General features: G+C 50.3%; 1 protein-coding gene across 10 annotated transcripts in view; it reads left to right on the top strand.

Annotated features, from left to right (window-relative positions):
- Window positions 1-13,837: 13,837 nt before the first annotated feature.
- SLC22A4 (solute carrier family 22 member 4) overlaps window positions 13,838-20,354 on the top strand; it is a 51,932-nt gene continuing 45,415 nt past the window's right edge. For 9 of the 10 annotated variants that reach the window (XR_015724573.1, XR_015724574.1, XR_015724576.1 and 6 more), the window contains exon 1: window positions 14,744-15,361. Coding sequence is in view for 6 of the 10 variants with exons in the window: in XM_045794741.2 (XP_045650697.1) it covers window positions 14,969-15,361 (393 nt within the window). In the remaining 4 variants the exon portion in view is untranslated. Of the gene's footprint in view, window positions 15,362-20,354 lie in introns of all 10 variants that reach the window. The other variant, XM_045794751.2, reaches the window with a different exon arrangement.

The following is a 20,354-nucleotide window of genomic DNA, read 5'->3' as shown; positions in this document are numbered from 1 at the left end:
GCGTGGGAAGATCACCGGGACTGCCGTGGGCGGTTATCTGCCTCCTGGTCTTCTCGGCGGCATTGTCACGGGTTTCTCCCTCTCTCCTCTTCCGCCCCCTGCCCCCTGCCCCCTGCCCACTTTATTCTTGCCCAACCCCTTTTTCTTTCCCCTTCTCCTCTTCTCCCCAGCAGGGGGCGCGCTTGGAGAGTGCCGGGGAGGGGCAGTGAGAGACAAGAGAAGGCGGGGAGGGGGTGGGGGTGGAGGGAGAAAGGAAGATGGCCTAGGGCCCTCTTCTCCGAGGCCTGGCGGTTACAGAGTGGTGGGGTGACCTGGAGCCTTTCACGGCTCTATTGCAGAAGCCGGCACAGACTCGCACTTTTTGAAAATATAAATGGTATCAGAGTTGGTGAATTACGGCTGTTCACACGCAACAAACTGTCCCCGAGGCCAGGTCACATGGATCTGCGTTCTCCACAGCATGCTCCTGGCCAGAAGCAGCCTCATTTACTTAGTCCCAGTTTATTTAGGGAGCCCCGACTAATGAACGTTTGTGCTATTTTCAGTTTTTTACTATTGCAAACCACAAAAGACTTACCAGTTCACACTCTTACCCTCACCACATGACAGTACCTTTTTTCTTCATGCTCTTGCCAACACAGGATATTATCTTTTTTTTTTTTTTCATTTTTGGCAATCTGATAAGTAAAATAAGATACGTACTTGCTTTAATTTGCACCCCTCTGATTACCGGTGATGTGCATTCATTTGACAAATATTTCTTCTGTTTGCTGCTGGGCCCTGACTGAACAGTGGGGAACAGGATGGTCTTCTCCCTCCAAGAGTTCTTGCGTGAATTGCCCTAAACTCTTCACTGATTTTTCCATAGGACCTTTTCGTATTTTTCTAAGAGTCTCTGTTGCTGGCCTCGATTCCACTGACACCATCACCTTGATTTAATTACTACTGTTTTAGAGTTTAATATGCCAGTCTCTCCTTGTTCTTCATTTGCAAACTTGTCAAGGCTGTTCTTGTACATTTCCAATTCTCAAGATTTAGACTCAGTATGTCAAGCTCTGGAAAAACCAACCTTTCTGAACTGTGACCCTGTCTCTATACACTCACTTGGTAAGAACTGCCCTGTCCTCCTGAAGAATAATGTGATCGGTGCTTACGCTGCATTTTTTCAGGGGTTGTGTACATAATCTCGTAAATTTTTATTTCTGCTTTCTTCTCGTAGACACTGTGTTCCTGCTTTAAGTCGTTCTGAGAGGCGTCGTCCAAAGGCTCCTCCCGCCGACTCCTCCCCTCCCTGAGGGCGCCCAGGCCAGGGCAGCGGGCAGGTGCGCCCTGAGAAGTGAGGCGAGGAGAGGGCTGCAGTCCTGGGCCCCGGTCCTGCGGACGACCTCGGGCCCCGCCCCGCCCGTGTCCCCTTCTGCTCGGCGAGGGGTCAGTCGGTGAGCAGGAGGGCAGAGTCTGGCGCGGACCGAGCGTCCTGGCCGCGCGCGCGCACACACACACACACACGCACGCACGCACGCACCAGCTCACTCTCGCCCCCTCCGGCCGCACGGGAGTCGGGGCGGGGGGCGGTGGAGGCCTCTGCCCTTTCCTCCACACCCGCCTCGCCCGCTGACAAAGTCCGGGCCCCACCCCGTGCTAGGCGGGAGCAGAAGGATGACGGGCAGCCAGGAAAGCCATTAGACGCAGGGGCAGGCGGAAAAATAAATACCGGAGCCACAGGGACCGGCCCCCACCGCTCGGCCAGGCTCACACTCGCAGAGGCTAGGTTCCCCGTTCCCACCCGCCGCTGTAGAGCCACCAGCCGCCTGTACTAGCCTTAATCCCGGGATGTGCAGAGAGTGACTGTGGCACAAGGTGTCTGTGATCCAGGGTGCCAGTTCTGAGACAAGCAGCAGACTCTCGGGAGGAGACACAGGTCCAGGATCCCCAATTCAGAGTACCCCAGCCCACCTGGCTCAGACCCAGCGCTCATTACTGATCCCAAAACTGCCCCTCTCTCAGGTCGTTACCTCAGAGGCCTTCAAACCAGAGATTTGGATATCATCTGCACCCTCACCCCGCCCTCACATCCTACCCATCACTGTATCTGGGGATCTGCCTCCTAACCATTTCTGGGGCCTACTTCAGGGCATTCTCCTACTCCCTTGTTTCATGAACCCCTTCATGGCCCCCAGAGCCCTCAGGATAGAGTCCCAGATCTATCAATTGTAGGCCTAGCATTTCAGGCCTTTTGGGCTGATGTTGCTGACTGCTTGGTCTCATTTCCTCTGCTACACCGTACCACCCTGTCTTTTCATACCTCTCAGATCTTCTCTGAAACTCAAAATGACTTTATTTCTTCTCCATCCAGCAAATCCCTACTCACTCTTCAAGGCCCAACTCCACTGCCCCTATGGTCCCCTCCCTTAGAACAAAGCCTTGGCCCACACATCCCCAGGCAGAGTAAGTAATTCCCATCCACATGACTTCTACCCCACCGCTTCCATTCCCACCCCATGCTTCTGGGCACAACCTATTATTTCCTTTGTCAGAGCCTGGTCCAGACCTACGTCTGTCCTACCCAGACCCCAGGCTGCTAGGGGCAGCACCCTGCACCCCCTCCCCTACACACGCACACACACACACACACACACACACACACACACACACACACTAGGCCTCCATGCCTCCCACCATCTAATTCCTCACCTTGCTGTACTGGTTTCTGCTGGCATACTTCCTAAACCCTCTAGGGAGATAAGACCCAGAGCGCAACTATATCCCTCCAATATCCTCAGCCTCCCTCTGGCATCTTCAGCCTCAACTCAGTCATTCAACTAATTATTTGCCAAGAATCTACTATGTTCCAGGCGTTGTGCTTCATATGTGGAAAACATTTTGAACAAATACAAAGTAAGTACAGATTATAAGCACTTCCATAAAAGAAGTAAATCAGGTATTACAGTAGAGAATTAGTGATCCCTTTGTGTAGGGAACTGAGAAAGATCTCACATATAAGGTGACATTTAAGCAAAGACCTGAAGCGATGTGGGAGCATCTGTGTGGGTATCTGGGGGAAATTGCAGGCAGAGGGAGGAGGAAATACAAAGGTGCTGTGTGGGGCTGGGGAGGAGGCGTGTGCTTGCCGTGTTCTAAGAACAGTGAAGAAATGGCTAGAGTAGTGTAAGTGATATGCCCAGGAGCAGTAGATGAGGCCCGAGAGATGTGGGGGAAGTAAAGCTGACTCTGTGGACCCTGCAAGCCATGGGAAGGACTTTGGCTCTGAGATGAGAAGCCAGAGGAGTGGCATGACCTGGACTTTTATGTTTTAACCAGGATCACTCTGACTGCTCTATGAAGAATAGACTATAAGGGGCAAAGGTGGAAGCAGGGAGACCAGTTGGTAGGCATGACTGCATTCATCCCTAACTAATCGCTAACTAGCCCATTTCCCTCTGCCTCCATAGCTCCAGCCCTGGTCCAGGCTCCCACATTCTCTTGCCTGGGTGCTGTAATAGCCTCCTGCTTGACCTTTCTATCTTCTGTCTGGCCCCTCAATCCTTTCTCCACATAGCAGCAAAGGGAGCTTTTTAAAATGTGATTTTGATTATGTCACTCCTGTCTAGTAAGGCATCCATAGCTCCCCATTGGTCTCAGGACAAATTCTAAACTCCCAATCCCAGCCCCCAAGGCCACACGAGGTTGCAGCCCCTGCTGATCCCTGCTGGCAGCCCTGCCTCATGCCATGACTGCAGTCGTGCTGACCTATAGGTTTAATTCACCAAGCTCTCCTCCAGATTCCTGCAGCCTTCCTGGACCTTCCAAGGAGCTTGAAATGAAAATGGGGTCCTTCTTTTTAGTTCTCTGTGTGACAAGCTTTGTTTGCCCCACCTTTGTTCTTGAGATCCAAAGAAAGGGCTGAGGGCAGGAGAAATGTCAGTTCATGCCAGCCCTTCCTTCCAGGCCAAGGACTGAGCCACTCACTCCAGGGGGCACAATGGTCTGGCACTGAGCTCACAGCCAATGAATAACTGAGTTGGGGGATATTGTGACCTACCTTGTGATGCCCAGATGACTAGGCTGTGGGCCCAGAGTCCCTCTGCCCACCTGGGGAGCACTCTGCCCCCTCCTTGGCCTCTGGGTCTCCCTGCCTGGCTTACCTGCACTCCAGCTCCATCTTCAACTGCTCACTCTTACCCAGGGTAACAACAGCTTCTTGCCATTGGAGCCCAGCCAGCCCCTGACCTGTCTTCACAACTCCATATAATTCCTGATTTATCATTTTCCCTCATAATATTCAGTATTTTCCATACAATATTCCTCAGCACCTCTGACTGGAGGTGGAAGTCTAAAAAGGATTGAGGATAATAAAGGGGACTCTCTAACAAGCAAGGACTGGCCTCCCATGCCCCCTCTACCACAAGTGGGAAACTCTATTTGATTCCCCACAGAAATCCAATTTCTTCTTTGCTCCTATCTAACAAATGATTTGCAACCACTTGTGGTTGAAGGCAGAGGCCAGAAATCCCAGGAGAGGCTGCCAGAAGCCTCACCTGTTCCTGCAGCGTCTGGGGTCAGCCTTAGCCATGCAACTCAGAAACCTGACTGACCAGCCCTGTGAGGGGGTCTGTCTCCCCAGTCGGACCTGGTTGGCCAAGCTCAGAGGCTGAAGCACTGCTCCCACACACATCTTCACCAAGAAAGGCAGCAGTAGAACAACATTCAGCCGCTGTCCAGGGCACTCTTGGTGTAAGCGCACGTTTTCATGGGCACCTAGAGCACAGCCACAGACTTAGAGGAAGAAATGCGTGCTGGATAATAACTCTTACAAGAGCTGATGTGTCCCAGGCCTTCATTCCCAAGTCCTTGGTGAACTGATATTACTCTTCTTTAATCCTCATTCACATCAACCAGAAAGGGAGTTCTTATCCACATTTTATGGCTGAGCTCAGGAATGTTGAGACACTTGCCAGTGTCACATACTGGCTAGCTAATCTTGATGACAAGGGCACCTAGTGCAAGTACTCATTTTCCCTGGAGAACATTGCCTGCCCTACTAAGGATCTGGTGACTCTGACTGGTGACTGGTCACTTCTGAAGGGTGCTAATCTGTCTCTGCTTGGCAAGGTCTCTAGAAGAGGCCAGAGTGCAGGCTTCAGACTCATCCTCTCCTCACACAGGGCTGAGATTCCAACCCTCCATGGGGTATGGGATGGTGGAAGCTGGGCTGAACCAAGGTGACCCCTGAAGCTTTAGGTCTGAGTGTAGATGAGGCTGGTGTCCAAACATCTCGTCATAAATTGTGCCATGCGTGAACCTACCCCCAGGCCTCTTTCTGGAGTCAGGTCACGACTCCTGCTGAACAGCTGTTGGCTGCTCACCAACTCCTCAGTGATTCTTGGCACTACTGAGAGAGCTGGGAATGGCCCCCTCCAGCTCCCAGAGCTCTTGCTCTGACCACTGGAGCCACCCTCGTCACCCACAGAGAGATTCCTGGGTGGGAACGGCCTCTTGCCCCTCAGCCCCTCAGGCTGTGCTTTCTCATCCCATGTTCCTGCCCCTCTCCTGCCAGTCGCTGAGGCAGGCGCTGCCTCATGGCTCTGGCCCAACTCCTCCCGGCCTCTCCAGAAGCTCATTCTCTAGAATGGCTTGGGTTGTTTGGGATGTGTAATAGCTAGACCCCTTCCAAACTGCCCCTGCCATCCTTTTGTAGTCCTACCTCATCCACTGCATTTGGTTTGGGGGGACAGAGAACAAAGGACACCCTAGCCCAGGCAAGGGGGAGTTCTTTCTCTAAGCTCAATCTAAAAGCAAATGTCCTACTTGGACTCCACTTCGGTTTGTTTACTTCCCAGCACCCAGAGCTGCATCCATGGCGGGTTTCTGCTTATACCTGCCAGATATCCAGCTTTCCCATCAATTCTCTGAGTCTGCTTGCAGCCAGGCACCCTGACTGGCTCCACTCCTGGGTGACCAGAACTCTGCCATCATGAGCACTCCCAGATAGGTACCTCCAGCCCCGACCTCTGACTGACTGCGCACGTCTACCTGGATGTCCCAAGGACACCTCACACTCAAAACATCCCAAGCCCATCTCCCCATCTTCTCTCAAATCTGCTTTTACTCTTCTGCTTCCATCTTAGACAAAAACAACACCCCAAATGAGGCATCTTCCCTGCCTCTTCTCCCTCCCTAATGCCCACATCCCTCGAGTCATCAAAATCTGTCCCACCACCTCCGTAACAGTTGCAGAGTCCATCTCTTGCTTGGCCACCACCACCGTCACCCTCTCCAACACCTACCACGGTCTCCCTGGCGTCCCTGCCTCCACCCAAGCTTCCTTCCCTGCATTCTCAGTTTGGCCACCAGAGGGAACTTTTTTTTTTTAATGTTTTTTATTATATTATGTTAGTCACCATACAGTACATCCCTGGTTTCTGATGTAAAGTTCGATGATTCATTAGTTGCGTATAACACCCAGTGCACCATGCAATACGTGCCCTCCTTACTACCCATCACCAGCCTATCCCATTCCCCCATCCCCCCATCCCCCTCCCCTCTGAAGCCCTCAGTTAGTTTCTCATAGTCCATAGTCTCTCATGCTTCATTCCCCCTTCTGTTTACCCCCCCTTTCTTTATCCCTTTCTTTCCCTACCGATCTTCCTAGTTCTTATGTTCCATAGATGAGAGAAACCATATGATAATAGTCTTTCTCTGCTTGACTTATTTCACTTAGCATTATCTCCTCCAGTGCCGTCCATGTTGGAGCAAATGTTGAGAACTCGTTCTTTCTGATAGCTGAGTAATATTCCATTGTATATATGGACCACCACTTCTTAATCCAGTCATCTGTTGAAGGGCATCTCGGTTCCTTCCACTATTTGGCTATTGTGGACAATGCTGCTAGGAACACTGGGGTGCATATGGCCCTTCTTTTCACTACGTCTGTATCTTTGGGGTAAATACCCAGTAGTGCAATGGCTGGGTCATAGGGTAGCTCAATTTTTAACTTTTTAAGGGACCTCCACACTGTTTTCCAGAGTGGCTGTACCAACTTGCATTCCCACCAACAATGTAGGAGGGATCCTCTTACTCCACATCCTCTCCAGCAATTGTTGTTTCTTGCCTTGTCAATTTTTACCATTCTAACTGGCGTAAGGTGGTATCTTCGTGTGGTTTTGATTTGAATTTCCCTGATGGCTAATGATTTTGAACATTTTTTCATGTGTCTGTTAGCCATTTGTATGTCATCATTGGAAAAGTGTCTGTTCATATCTTCTGCCCATTTTATGATTTGTTTATTTGTTTCTCACGTATTGAGTTTGAGAGAGGGAACTTTCTAAAACGCAAATCTCATCAGGCTTTGCTCCCAGTCTCCTTGGCCTCAGAATTAAACCTAACACCAAGTAACAGTTAAGAATGTTTAAGGTCAAGCATGGTGTAGCCTCTGCCAACCTTTCCAACTTCATCCCTCTGCCTTCCTCCACTCCTGGTTTAGTGCTCACATGAGCAAGTGTCTGAGCTGGATCAGACTGTTCCTGTGCCTGGAGGTGGCCCACGGAACCAAATTTATTGACTGTAGACCGTCCTGGCCGGAATGAGCAGAAGCAGTTCACCTTATTAGCGAGGCCGCCCCGGGGCCTGCCTCCCTTCTGCTCCTGAGCAGTACCCAGTGAGGGGCAGCACAGGCCACATCCTCCCCAGGCGTATAGGGCTCAGATGACCGAATAGGGCACCTCCCCGTCGCTGCTTCTGACCCCGCGGGCCTCCTGCTCACTGCAGCCACTGGTGTCGAGCGGGCCCAATCTCAGTGCGCCGCTCACTTCCCACTCGCTGCTCCTGGCCGGCTCTGACACTGAGGCATGGAACACATACAGAAACCTGCTCAATATTCACACATGAGCAATCTGAAAGTGTGGGGGAGTTAACCCCCAAAGCGGCACCCCTGAGCCAATGAGGGATAGAAACCTATGAATGAATGTTGCCTACTGGGGAACCTGAGACAGGCATTTCTGAGACACCGTCCTCCAGTCTCCCACAACTGTGAACAACCCTATGCTGTACCCTCCGAGTAGCTTTTCTTCTCTATTTCACTCTCTGAGTCCCTTACTCCTGTTCCCTTCAGTCCATTCCCAGATGGAAGGCACACTTGGAAGGGAGAGATTCCATAGTTAGAACACTCTCCTTTCAAACGGGTTAAGGAGCCCATTACCGTTATAAGTAGGCTGGTAATGATGCCCCGCACGGAGTGGCAACCTCCCAGCCAGGGAAGAGGAGAAAGAGAGACAAGTGGAAAGGGAAACATTGGTTTGTGTCAGTGTTTTTTAACTAGGGGTGATATAACCCCCCCCCCCCCGCCAGTGGACATTTACCAATGCCCAGAGATATTTTTTTTCAGATTTTATTTACTTATTTATTTATTTATTTGAGAGAGAGAGAGAGAGAGAGAGAGAGGGAGAGAGCACAAGCAGAGAGGGGGGCAGAGGGAGAAGGAGAAGCGGACTCCCTCTGAGCAGGGAGCCCAATGAAGGGTTCCATCCAAGAAGATCATGAACTGAGCCAAAGGCAGACACTTAACCAACTGAACCACCCAGGTGCCCCCAAATAGCTGTTTTTCAAAAGACAAATAACTCTCTGCTACAGAAGACATGACCTTGCTCTGGAACTCTAGAGGTCTGTACTGAAATTCTTTTATTACAGCTTATCAGAGACTACCCAGCGTTCTTATCACCACGAACACTTCTAGCACCATTGATTTTGCTGGGTCATATGGACCAAATGGCAGGGAACCTTGTACTATAGTTGGACACACTGCTCTCTCTTGCTCTGGGCTTCATTCACAGCTGGGAGCCTTCCAAGGCACCCAATAAATGGGTCAGACTAGTATCCTCACCAAGCACTATGTCTTTATTACTGGTAGAGGGTACAGGGTGCAACAACTTGACTTTACCTTGCAGGGGATCACCTGGCATACTCCATACGTCTGGTTCTCTAATAACTTTACCAACCTGCTTCAAAATAATATGGGATGGATGAAGCAAATGAGGACATAGATGAAATAAGATTGGCCATGATGGTGGGTCTAAGGGTTCATTTTCTACTTTGTCTATTTTTATATACATTTAAGTCATTCCAGAACAAAAAGGTAAAGGGTAATGTCACAAGTGTGGAAGGCCCTGAATCTTCATACTTTTTATTCCTCCTATTCTGGCATGTGTGTGTGTTACTAGGACATCTAGGGTCCTTGTTTATTCTTGCTCATTAAGTCATATTAGCATTATGTCATCAATACAGTGGCTATCGTGATATTTTAGGGAATATCAAGGTAGCCAAAAATCACTAAGTACTATATTGCGACAGAGAATAGGAGAATTGACACAACCCAGGGGCAAGAAAGTGAATATGGGGGTGCCTGCGTGGCTCAGTAGGTGAAGTGTCTGCCTTCGGCTCAGGTCATGATCTCAGGATCCTGGGATGGAGTCCCACATCCGGCTCCCTGCTCAGCAGGGCATCTGCTTCTCCCTCAGCCTCTGCTGCTCGCCCAGCTTGTGCTCTCTTCCTCTTGTTTCCTCTCAAATAAATAAATAAAATCTTTAAAAAAAAAAAAAGAAAGTGAATATGTACTGCTATTCATCCCACAGAAAAGTGAATAACTTTTGATTCTCCTTACTGAAGGATTTTGAAGAGAAAATCCATGATGTTGGTGCTAATCTCTCAGTTCCTCCCAGGATGTGGTATTACTTCTGATTTAATAAATTGGTAAAAAAAATGTGGGCATGTTAGAAGCTTCTGTTTGTCCCTACTTACCATAATAGTTCTTATTTAATAGGGCAGAGAGTAAATATTAGGTTCTTGCCAGCTGTAAGCCTAGCTATCCCAGCTATGTACTTAGGGACCAGGTATACACTTAGGGACCACAACAGTATGGATCTTTACATCCATTAGCCCTGTTTGAATGAGAACTCCATTTACCACCTGGCTTTCATGAGCCTCCAGTCTAACTGGGGGATCACGATGGTGTTTCCCAACCCCTGGGAGCAAGGCTAGCTCATACTCTGAATCCAACAGCCCTTGAAAGGTCTAGGACTTTCCCTTTCTCCAGGCCAGAGTTGTTCTGGTAAAAGATCACCACTATGGACTGAACTGTGTCTCCCCCAAATTCATATGTGGAAGCCCTAACCCTCAATCGTATTTGGAGATGGGGCCTTTGAGGACTAATTATGTTTAGATGAGATCATGAGAGGGGGGCCCTTATGATGGGATTAGTGCCTTTAGAAGAAGACACACCAGGGAGCTCATAAGAAGGTGGCTCCGTTCATTATGCATCTGCCTTCAGCTCAGGTCATGATCCCAGGGTCCTGGGATCGAGTCCTATATCGGGCTCCCTGCTCAGCAGAGAGCCTGCTTCTCCCTCTGTCTGTTGCTCCCCCTGCTTGTGCTCTCTCTCTCTCTCTCTCTGACAAATATATGAATAAAAATAAAGAAAAAAGAAAAAGAAGGAGGTGGCCGTCTACAAGCCAGGAAGAAGAGTCTCATGAGGAACTGAATCTGCCAGCACCTTGATCTTGGACTTTCCAGCCTCCGGAACCATGAGAAATAAATTTCTGTTGTGGAAGCCTACCAGTCTGTGGCACTTTGTTATGGCAGCTTGAGCAGACTAAGATAGCCACATATCCCTTGTGGGAAGAGATTAGAGAAACAATTATCATACATACTTTTGGCAGTATAGGTGGTTTTTTCCTTAAAGTGACTTGGCCTCCTTTTCAGTCAATAGGCTCTGAGACTGTGAACTGGCCTAATCTGGGAAATTAATGAGAAAATACTATTTCCCATTGTGGCAGCATCCATCAGCCTTCTGCTTACTAGCTCTTGCATTTGGAGGACAGTTTGTTATACAAGTCAAGTAACACCTGGTCATTTGTCCATTTACTTAACTCCTGGGAACACCATTGTCAACTCGCCATCACCACATGGCTATAAGACTAAGCATGCTGGTTGCTACTTCTGTCTTGTAATGACATCCACCCCTCCTCTGTTGATTGTGTCACCATCCTGCCTTTGCTATTCTAGAATCTCACCTTCACTGGCACTAGGAATCCTCACCTGTGCATTTTGTATTGCCTTACAGAAGGGAGTGTCCTCAGGACTTGCCTTGGGAATGCAATCTGGTGATCGGTTCTCTGGTCTTGCATGATAGATACAATCTGACACTCTCACTCCCCTGAGCCTTCTGACTCCTTCCGTCTTCTTTCAAGAAAGTTCTGGCATCTCCAGCTTATCTGAGGAAGGCCATAACTGTGTCCAAAGAGCCATCTCAGAAGCAAATGGATATGTTTTTCGGTATCTTTGGTTCGAGGTTAAACCCAGCATAATGACAGAGTGCTCCTAGGTTAATAAAGTCCCACGTGTTACCCCTGTTCCCCTCCAAACATAGGGCCTGGTATTTTTCCAACAAGTACGCCATGTCCTTGGGGATCAGGATCTGTATTGCCCCACCCAGGCTGTGCTGAGACTTCAGCCTTTTTGTTGGTCTGCAGGCAGTGGTGCGGGTGGGAAGGGGAGGATCTTGAGGAAGATAAGCATCATCTTTGGAGCCCCTTGCCTCCAGAAAGACTTCGCAGTGATTCCCATCAAGGAGAGGTTGCTCTCATATAGGAAGGAGAAGAGAGCTGCTGCTGCTGAACTTCAAGGTTCAAGGGAATCCAGGAATTCAAAATTCTCACATTAATCTACCCAACGTTTCTGTTCCACATTTCAGGGTTCTATGCATTTCCTATCAGAGCCATGACTTTGTCATAGAACGCCTATCAGAGCTGTGCATGCAGGGGTGTCTGGGTGACTCAGTTGGTTAAGCAACCGCTGATTTCTGCTCAGGCCATGATCTCAGAATCATGGGATCCAGCAAGCCCCACGTTGGGCTCCTTACTGGGTGTGGAGCCTGCTTAAGATTCTCCCTCTCCCTTTCCCACTGCCCGCCCACCCACCCCGGCTCGGGAGCAGGGCATGCTGTCAAGCTCCAAGCTCCCACTCTTAAAAAAAAAAAAAAAAAAAGATGTGCATACAGCCTTTTTATGTAGCTGTCCCACTCTTAGAACTAAATCAGTTAAATCCTGGGGTTTATTTCCAAGCACAATCTTTCCTGTGGCTGCAGGAAATGAGGGTCTCTTTAAGAGCTGCCATGGGGGTTTCCTGGCTTACACAGTGTGCCTTGAGTTTATAGATGGCTGACCCAGGCCTGTCATTTTCTTCATTTGTTCCCCCCCCCCCAGCTTTTATTTATTTATTTATTTATTTATTTATTTATTTATTTATTTATTTTAGAGATAGTGCATGTATGTGAGACACAGAGAGAGAGAAGACAGAGAGGTAGAGAGAAAGGGAGAGAGAGAATCCTGAGCAGACTCTGTGCTGAATGCACAGCCCACATCGGGCTTGATCCCATGACCCTGAGATTATGGCCTGAGCTGAAGCCAAGAGTGGGTCACTTAACCAATTGAGCCACCCACGCACCCCTGGGCCTATCATTTTCTTTTTTCAAGACTTCTAAAGCACTTAGCAAAAGCCATTCAACTCCATGATCCTTATAATCACCATACATTCTATGTGCCATAATTGGCGTTTCTCGACTTTGGCAGTATTGAAGTTTTGGGCCAGATAACTCTTGTTGTGGGGGGCTGTCCTATGCATTTTAGGATGTTTTGCAGCATCTCTAGCCTCTCCCTACTAGACCCCAGTAACACTTCCCCTTAGTTGTGATTTTAAAAAAGTAAGTATCTCTAGGGGCACCGGGGTGGCTCAGTCAAACCTCAGCCTTCGGCTCAGGTCATGATTTCAGGGTCTGGAATTCCATGGGTCCACATGAAAATCCATGATCAACAATATCAAAATTTTACATAAAGATAGGATCGATATGATTAACTTTTTCCTTTGGCTTCAGGATCCAATATATTTCAGCATAGAATAATCACTGACCCGGGTGCCAATAACCTGCTCAGTTACACAGTCTTTGCTGGCCTTACCTTCTCCCCTGTTCATTCTTCCTAGCCCCTTACTCCTTTTCCTGGGATCACTACTCAGAATTAGCTATCTCCACATAAATTCTTACCTCAGGCTTTCCTTTCCAACTGGGGGAAAAGGGAAGGATGAAATTCAAGCTCAGTAAGACAATGACCACATAAAATACTGCTTAAAGGATACTTTTTAAAAAGATTTATTTGTTTGTTTGTTTGTTTGTTTGTTTGTGGGGGACAGAGGGAGAGAGAATCCCAAAGCAAACTTCCCACTGAATGTGAAGCCCACAAGTGGGGGGGGGTGTCCTAGTGGGATCCCACTACCCTGAGATCATGACCTCAGCTGAAATCAAGAGTTGTCTCCCCAACCAACCGTAGCACCCAGGCACCCCAAGGATACTTTTGAAAGTAAAGGGATGTGCTATTAATAATTTCACAAGACTAACAGGCATAAATCAGACCTGTCCTGGCACATAAGGACATATGGTCTTACCACAGAAAAGGAAACAGGTTCCCAGGGAGCGAGAAGTCATCTTATGAGGAGGGGTCAGACTGTAAGCTACGAAAACCGAAAACCGAGGCAGAAATGTCCCTCAGCTTCTTAACGGGGGCTGGAGAAGCAGACACACTTGTACACAATCTCCACAACCTGGGGCCTTCAGCTTGTCAATCTCATCTGATCGCCTCATGAACTCCAGGGCTCAGACCGCAGTCTCCGGCTGGCTCAGCCAACAGCAGAGGGCCCTACACCTGGGCACCGAGCAGTCCGTGGCCCCTGCTCTGGTGTCCCTGCCAGATCTGGCCAAACTGGACCTTCTCCTCCTCCTTCCCTCTGTTCCCAGAGTGGGGGTGGTGTCTTTTGCAACCCAGAGGCCTTCCAGTCCAAGAAGGCCCTGGCAGTCAGCCCCAGTAAAGAACCCTGGGGCATGAGGAGAATGAAGGGTTCCAAATCAGAACCCAGAAGGGACAGGAGCGCCTCCAGGACTGTGCTCTCAGCAAGGGCCAGGCTCCGTGTGGAAGTCTGCAGAGGCCCCAGCGCGACCGTGGGAGGATCCGGTAGCCCCTGCCGCCTTCCTCCCTTCGCCAGAGCCTGTCACTGACGCAGCGTGACCCGCTCTGCCCTTCCGGGCTCTGGGCCTGTTTCCCCCTTTTCTAAAGGCGAGGCTCCAGGGGGCCCGAAGACGCGGGTTGGTGACTGATTCCAGCCCTCCTCGGACGGGTGGGTAGAGAGCGCCCTGGCGCCTGGTGCCAGCCACTTGCGCCGCGTGCGTGCCAGAGCAGAGGTCGCACTCCTGTCACCCCTGCGCCCGCAGAGGCTTTCCGGAGCACGGACTCCACGGACTCGCCCGCCCGCGCTCGGCCCGAGGCCACTGAACTCAGACTCCGGATTGGAAGGGCCAGGGAGAGACCCCTGTAGTGGGCGAGGCCGGTGGCGACGCTCTCCCCTGTGGGACCCAACACCGCGGCTTCGGTCAGCCTTTGGGGCCGCGCGGGCCACGCGGGGTGCGCGGGAGCGGAGGTTCTCTTCCGCCTGCAGGCTTCATCCGGGGCCGGGTCAGGCTCCTCCGCGGGGTCGGGTCAGGCTCCTCCGCGGGGTCGGCTCAGGTTCCTCCGCCGGGTCGGCTCAGGCTCCTCCGCCGGGTCGCGGGGACAGTGGGGCGGAGCACTAGGCGGAGCCGGCCGGCAGCCCCACCCTGGCCGCGCAGCCGCCCTCCCCTCCCCGCCCCAGCCGGGATGGGGGTGTGGTCCCGAGGGACTACGGTGGCTTCCAGCTTTGCTACCCGCTCCTGGAGCGTTCCAACGCCCGTAGCCCGTTTCCCGGGAACGCTTACCCGGCCGTGCGCCCCTATTTCCCGCAGCCTGCCTGGCCGCCGAGAACGTTCTGACACCCTCGGGGAACGCCCTCGGCCGCGCAACTCTGCCAGCCGACAGCTCTCCGCACCCCTTGTTGCAGCCGCGGAGCAGCGGTGGGTAGCATGAGGGACTACGAGGAGGCGACCACCTTCCTGGGCGAGTGGGGGCCCTTCCAGCGCCTCATCTTCTTCCTGCTCAGCGCCAGCATCATCCCCAACGGCTTCAATGGAATGTCAGTCGTGTTCCTGGCCGCAGTCCCGGAACACCGCTGCCGGGTGCCGGACACCGCGAACCTGAGCCGCGCGTGGCGCAACCACAGTATCCCGCTGCGGCTGCAGGACGGCCGCGAGGTGCCTCACAGCTGCCGGCGCTACCGGCTCGCGGCTATCGCCAACTTCTCGGCGCTCGGGCTGGAGCCGGGGCGCGACGTGAACCTGGAGAAGCTGGAGCAGGAGAGCTGCGTGGATGGCTGGGAGTTCAGCCAGGACATCTACCTGTCTACCATCGTGACCGAGGTGGGTGTGTGAACGACCCTCCATCTGCTTCAGGCCCCTTGAGACTCCCTGGCCGTCCCTGGGTGAGCGTTCCCCGCTCCCCGTCAAACCTGAGTGGCGAGCAACTTGGGTTATGCTTCTAACACGTGTGGGCCACCCAAGAGAGCAGCACTTCTGTGAGGCTTATTCGTGATCGGTTCTGTCTCGGATGGAGGGCGTGGAGCAGGGACTGTTGCCACCAACTGCCTTTTCCTTTACGAGTTTCACAACGGATGAGATTGTTTCCCAAGAGGCCGGTGGCAAGCTGCTCAGACATACAGTCTGAGTCAAGTTCCTGCTCCCAGCATGAGGAGGGGGGAGTGGGGATCCCGGCTGAGCCCAAGTGCAGACAGAAGAGCCTAGCTGCTGGGTGGGCCATGGGCAGGTCTGACCTGTTCCCTGGCCGCAGACTTTTGGAAGCAGCAGGGGTCTACTGCTCTGCTGTACCCCTTTTGGTGAGTCTTGAGGTCCTGTCTTGAGGCTCCAATTTCTCTGAAAAGGAGCAGAGGGCCCTTTGATGCTGACTGGGTGCAGGGGACCATAGGAACCATAACCCTGGCCCCAATGTACCAATGAAGAGACCAACTCACACAGATCCCTTTGAGCATAGGATCCAGTGGAGGACAGGGGTTCCAGCTTATGCCATTAGTCCCCTAGGATCCCAAGTGGTTCGGTGGCAAGTATTTCGTCCCCTATACTTCTTGCTTTGCGTCTGGTAAGGGCCATGAGATGCTGGGTCCCTCTAGGTATACCTAGACTAGTTTTTTGCTGTTGATCAGGCAGGTAGGATTTCCCAGCTTCTGGCCCTTCTCCCACTCTATGTTCCTCCCCAAGAACAACCTGAGTGCGTGGCCCATGTTAGTCCTTAATTCTCTTCCCTCAGCACAATGTGGCAATCATCAGACACCACGACTGGCCTTGTGCTGGGCACTAGGCTGTAGACATCTGGGGTTTGGGGTCTGCTCTCAAAGCTCCGATGCCCATGGGGCACACTAGCCATGTTATATATAGGGCTAACATCAACCCTTGTTAGTAATAGAGTTCTGGAGCCTGAATTCAAGTTCTGGCTGGCTTGCTGTGTGACCTGGGACAATATATTACCCTTTCTGTAGGGATAACAGAGTGAGGAAATACTCCAAGAAAAAGTGATAGAATTTGACCTGAGTCTGGAAATACGATCCAGGTAACTGGTGTTCAGGGAATGACAGGTGTGGCTAGAAATGCCTACAGAGATCATTTCACAGTGTGCATTGTAGGAATGTTGAGGAATTGACTTTATTCTGAGGACAGTGAGGAAATAATAAGGGTTCTAAGCAAGGGGTCACATGACCATATTTGGCAGCTGCTTACTCCAGCTGCTATGAAAAGCCAGAAGACCAGCGAGGCATCTGCAGGAGTTTCCTTGGCAAGAGCCTGGTGGCCAGCTAGGAGTGGTGGCTACGGAGTCTATAGGACCTGTGAAAAGTGGGCTCAGCCTATGGACCACCTCTGGATCCCCCCAGCATGGGCACCACGCCTACCTTGGGCCCTGAGTTGACCGTGATTCTCTGGTGTTGATCCCCTAGCAGGGCTCCTAGTGTGTGCCCATCCCTTGCCCACAGGCTGTTCCTGGGGCATCTTAGACTGGGGGTCAGCTCCCTCCAACTCAATTCCTGGAAGAATCATCAGAGCTCGAACTGGAGCTGGCCCTGGTAGCCACAGCGCCCCACGACAACTGGTTTGACCTGTCTCTTTTCCCTTCCTCGCCGGTGTCATTCACCTCAGGGTGAAGATTGGGTAGCTGTTGGCCTCCAAAGTCATAGCTCCCCTTGTTGTGCCCTGCTCATAGGGTCCTATGGCCACCTCTGGGGACTCACATCATCACACGCTCACACTCATGCAAAAGGCTTTACTTTTTTCAGCAGCCTTTCCCTTCCCTGCTTCTTTTTTGGGTTGTGGGGTAAAATAAGAGACAAATGGGTGCTGGTGTTGGGAGGAGGGAGGGGAGAAGCACCAGGGGGAGTGGGGGGAGGTGGCTCCCCCCAGAGAGATGGTGGCCCAAGGAGAAGTTCTGGAGTCAGACTGGAGGCTGGTTCTGACCCCACCCCTAGCCACTTGGCTCACTTCAGAGGTTACATCACTGCTCAAAGCCTCAGTTTCCTTAGCTGTAAGAGGGGATACAAGCATATGGAAATAGGCTTAGCATTACTAATCACTAAGGAAATGTAGATCAAAACGCCAACGAGATATCATCTCACATCCATTAGGATGGCTGCTGTCAAAACATACAGAAAAAACAAGTGTTGGCAAGGATGTGGAGAAAAGGGAATCCCCGTGCACTGCTGGTAGGAGTGTAAAAAGGTGTAGCCACTATGAGAAACAGCATGGCGATACCTCAAAAAATTAAAAGTAGAATTGCCATTGAATCCAGCAATATCACTTCTGGGCGTATATACGCAAGAATTGAAAGCAGGGTCCCAAAGAAATATTTGTATGCTTATGTTCATAGCAACATTATACACAACAGCCAAAAGGTAAAAACATCCCAAATGCCCGTGAATGGATAAAGAGATAAAGAAAATGTGGCATATGATTACAACGGAACATCATTCAGCCTTAAAAAGGAAGGAAATTCTGTCACATGCTACGGTACAGATGAACATGGAGGATGTTATGCTAAGTGAAATAAGCCCGTCACAACAAGACAAAATCTGTGTGATTTCACTCACACGAGATATGAAGAGTAGGCAAACTCATAGAAACAGAAAGAAGTTACTAGGGGCTGGGGCGGCGGGGGTGGGGGGGCGGAATGGGAGTTATTGGTCAATGGATACAGAGTTTAGTTTTGCAAGATGAAAAGAGTTCTGGAGATTGCATAACAATATGAATATATGTAACTCTACTGAACTGTATACTTAAAAACCATTAAGATGGTAAATATTATGTTGTTTTTTTCACAATTTTTAAAAATGAGGATCATAGGCGTGCATAGCTTCTCTGAGCTGTTGGGAGGACTCGGTGAGGCCATGCTACATGCCCCAGCACCAGCAAATGGGCATCATCGGCCAGTGGGTGAGGAGAGGTAAGGGCAGGACCTCATCACCTCTGGCTGTACACCATGGGCATCATGGGAGCTGTGCTATTATGGGTGATCAGACTTTCTGGAAACTGAGTCCCTTTCCCCATGGGGGGGTCCAGGACCCACAGAATAGGACTTAGTTCCAAGCCCACACTGACTTGGCCAATGCCTGTGGGAGAAGTGGCCCCAGTTCAACCATAAGGTCAAGCCCAGGGGCCCTGAACGGGTTCTCTGAGTCCCAGCTGGCACGATACAGGCAGAGGGACTGTTATCAAATTGTTTCTGCCTTACACCTCTGTGCAGGATCTCCCAGTGGGCGTACTCTCTGGGACAGCTGAACCAACACCTGACCCCCACAGGGATGGCAAGGTCAGCCAGGAACCCAAGGATGGCATGTTCTGCTATGGAAATTCCTTTCATAGAATGCCAGGAGGCAGGAGTCTGGTGTTTGAGCTGAGACTTGCTTGAGTGCATCTATCTGTCTGTGTATATGTAAGGTAGTTTTCTTTCTCAGGGGTTGTTTGTGAAGTCCGATTTACTATTCTTGTGTAGTCATTAAGAATTACATTTTTAAAAACTTCATTTTGAATTAATTTTTGACTTAGAAAAAAGTTGTGAATATAGTACAGGGAATTCACATCTACCTTTCAACCAGCTGCCCTTAGTGTTAACAATTTACATAACCATAATTCACATATAAAAACCAGGAAGTTAATGTTGGTTGCACTATGATTAACTAGACCATAGACAGTATTTGAATTTCACTGGTTTTTCTAGTCACATTCTTGTTCTGTGTTTGGATCCAAACCAAAAGCCCATGTTGTATTTGTTGTTATGTCTCCTTAGTCTCCTCCACTCTGTGACAGTGCCCCGTCTTTCATGACCTTGACACTTCTTATGAGTCTGTTAGTTATTTGGATGAATGTCCCTTGGTTTGGATCTGCGTGATTTCTCTCAAGATAAGACTGAGCTTGTGCACTTTTTGGTCAGAATATCATAGGAGCAATATGTCCTCAGCCATCATACTAGTAGGTATATGATGTCAATTCAGCTTGGGTATTTTATTTTATTTTATTTTATTTTATTTTATTTTATTTATTTGTCAGAGAGAGAGAACACAAGCAGGGGGAGCAGCAGGCAGAGGGAGAGGCAGACTCCCCGCTGAGCAGAGAGCCCGATGTGGGACTCGATCCCAGGACCCTGAGATCATGACCTGAGCCGAAGGCAGACGCTTCACCAACTGAGCCACCCAGGCATTCCTCGATATAGCTTGTTAATGGCAATGTCAACCTTGATCAGTTGGTTAAGTTGGTGTCTGCTGGATTTCTCCACCCTACAGTCACTATTTTCCCCCTTCATAATGATAAATATCTTGGGGGAGAGACTTTGAGACTCTACAAATATCCTGTTTATCCTCAAACATTTACCAACTGGTTTTAGCATCCATCTGAGGACGTTCACAGAAGCGAGTATTTCTGTGGTGTTTGCCTCATGGTGATCCACATTCCTTCTACATTCCTCCCAATTTATTAATTGGAATTCTTCTGTGCATAAGAGCTTCCCCCTCCCTCCCACTTATTTATTTATGCAGTTATTACTTTATATTAGTGCAGACTCATGCATACTTACTTAATTCCATGAGTTACCATCTAATACTATCCTGATTGATTTTGTTGCTCCAGCTGGCCCAGCTTGACCCACGTACTTTTTTACTTCAAGCATAGAGATGGTAAAAATCCAGGGGAAGGTCCTTCATCTGTCTGTGGAGTCAGAGCTGGAGGAGCCTGCCTTCTCCCTTGCAGGGTGGAGTGCCAGACACCTCTTAGCGATGTTATCTGCAGCCTGGCAGCACGGGAAGGGGAGCGGGGACTGGTGAGATCTGGCCCCACGGATGGGGACTGCAACTTCTGTTGAGGA

The sequence above is a fragment of the Ursus americanus genome, chromosome 5 (assembly GCF_024610735.1).
Source record: "Ursus americanus isolate L20-20 chromosome 5, mUrsAme1.1.p, whole genome shotgun sequence".
Taxonomy (NCBI): domain Eukaryota; kingdom Metazoa; phylum Chordata; class Mammalia; order Carnivora; family Ursidae; genus Ursus; species Ursus americanus.
This window is presented reverse-complemented; position numbering and strand designations above follow the sequence as displayed.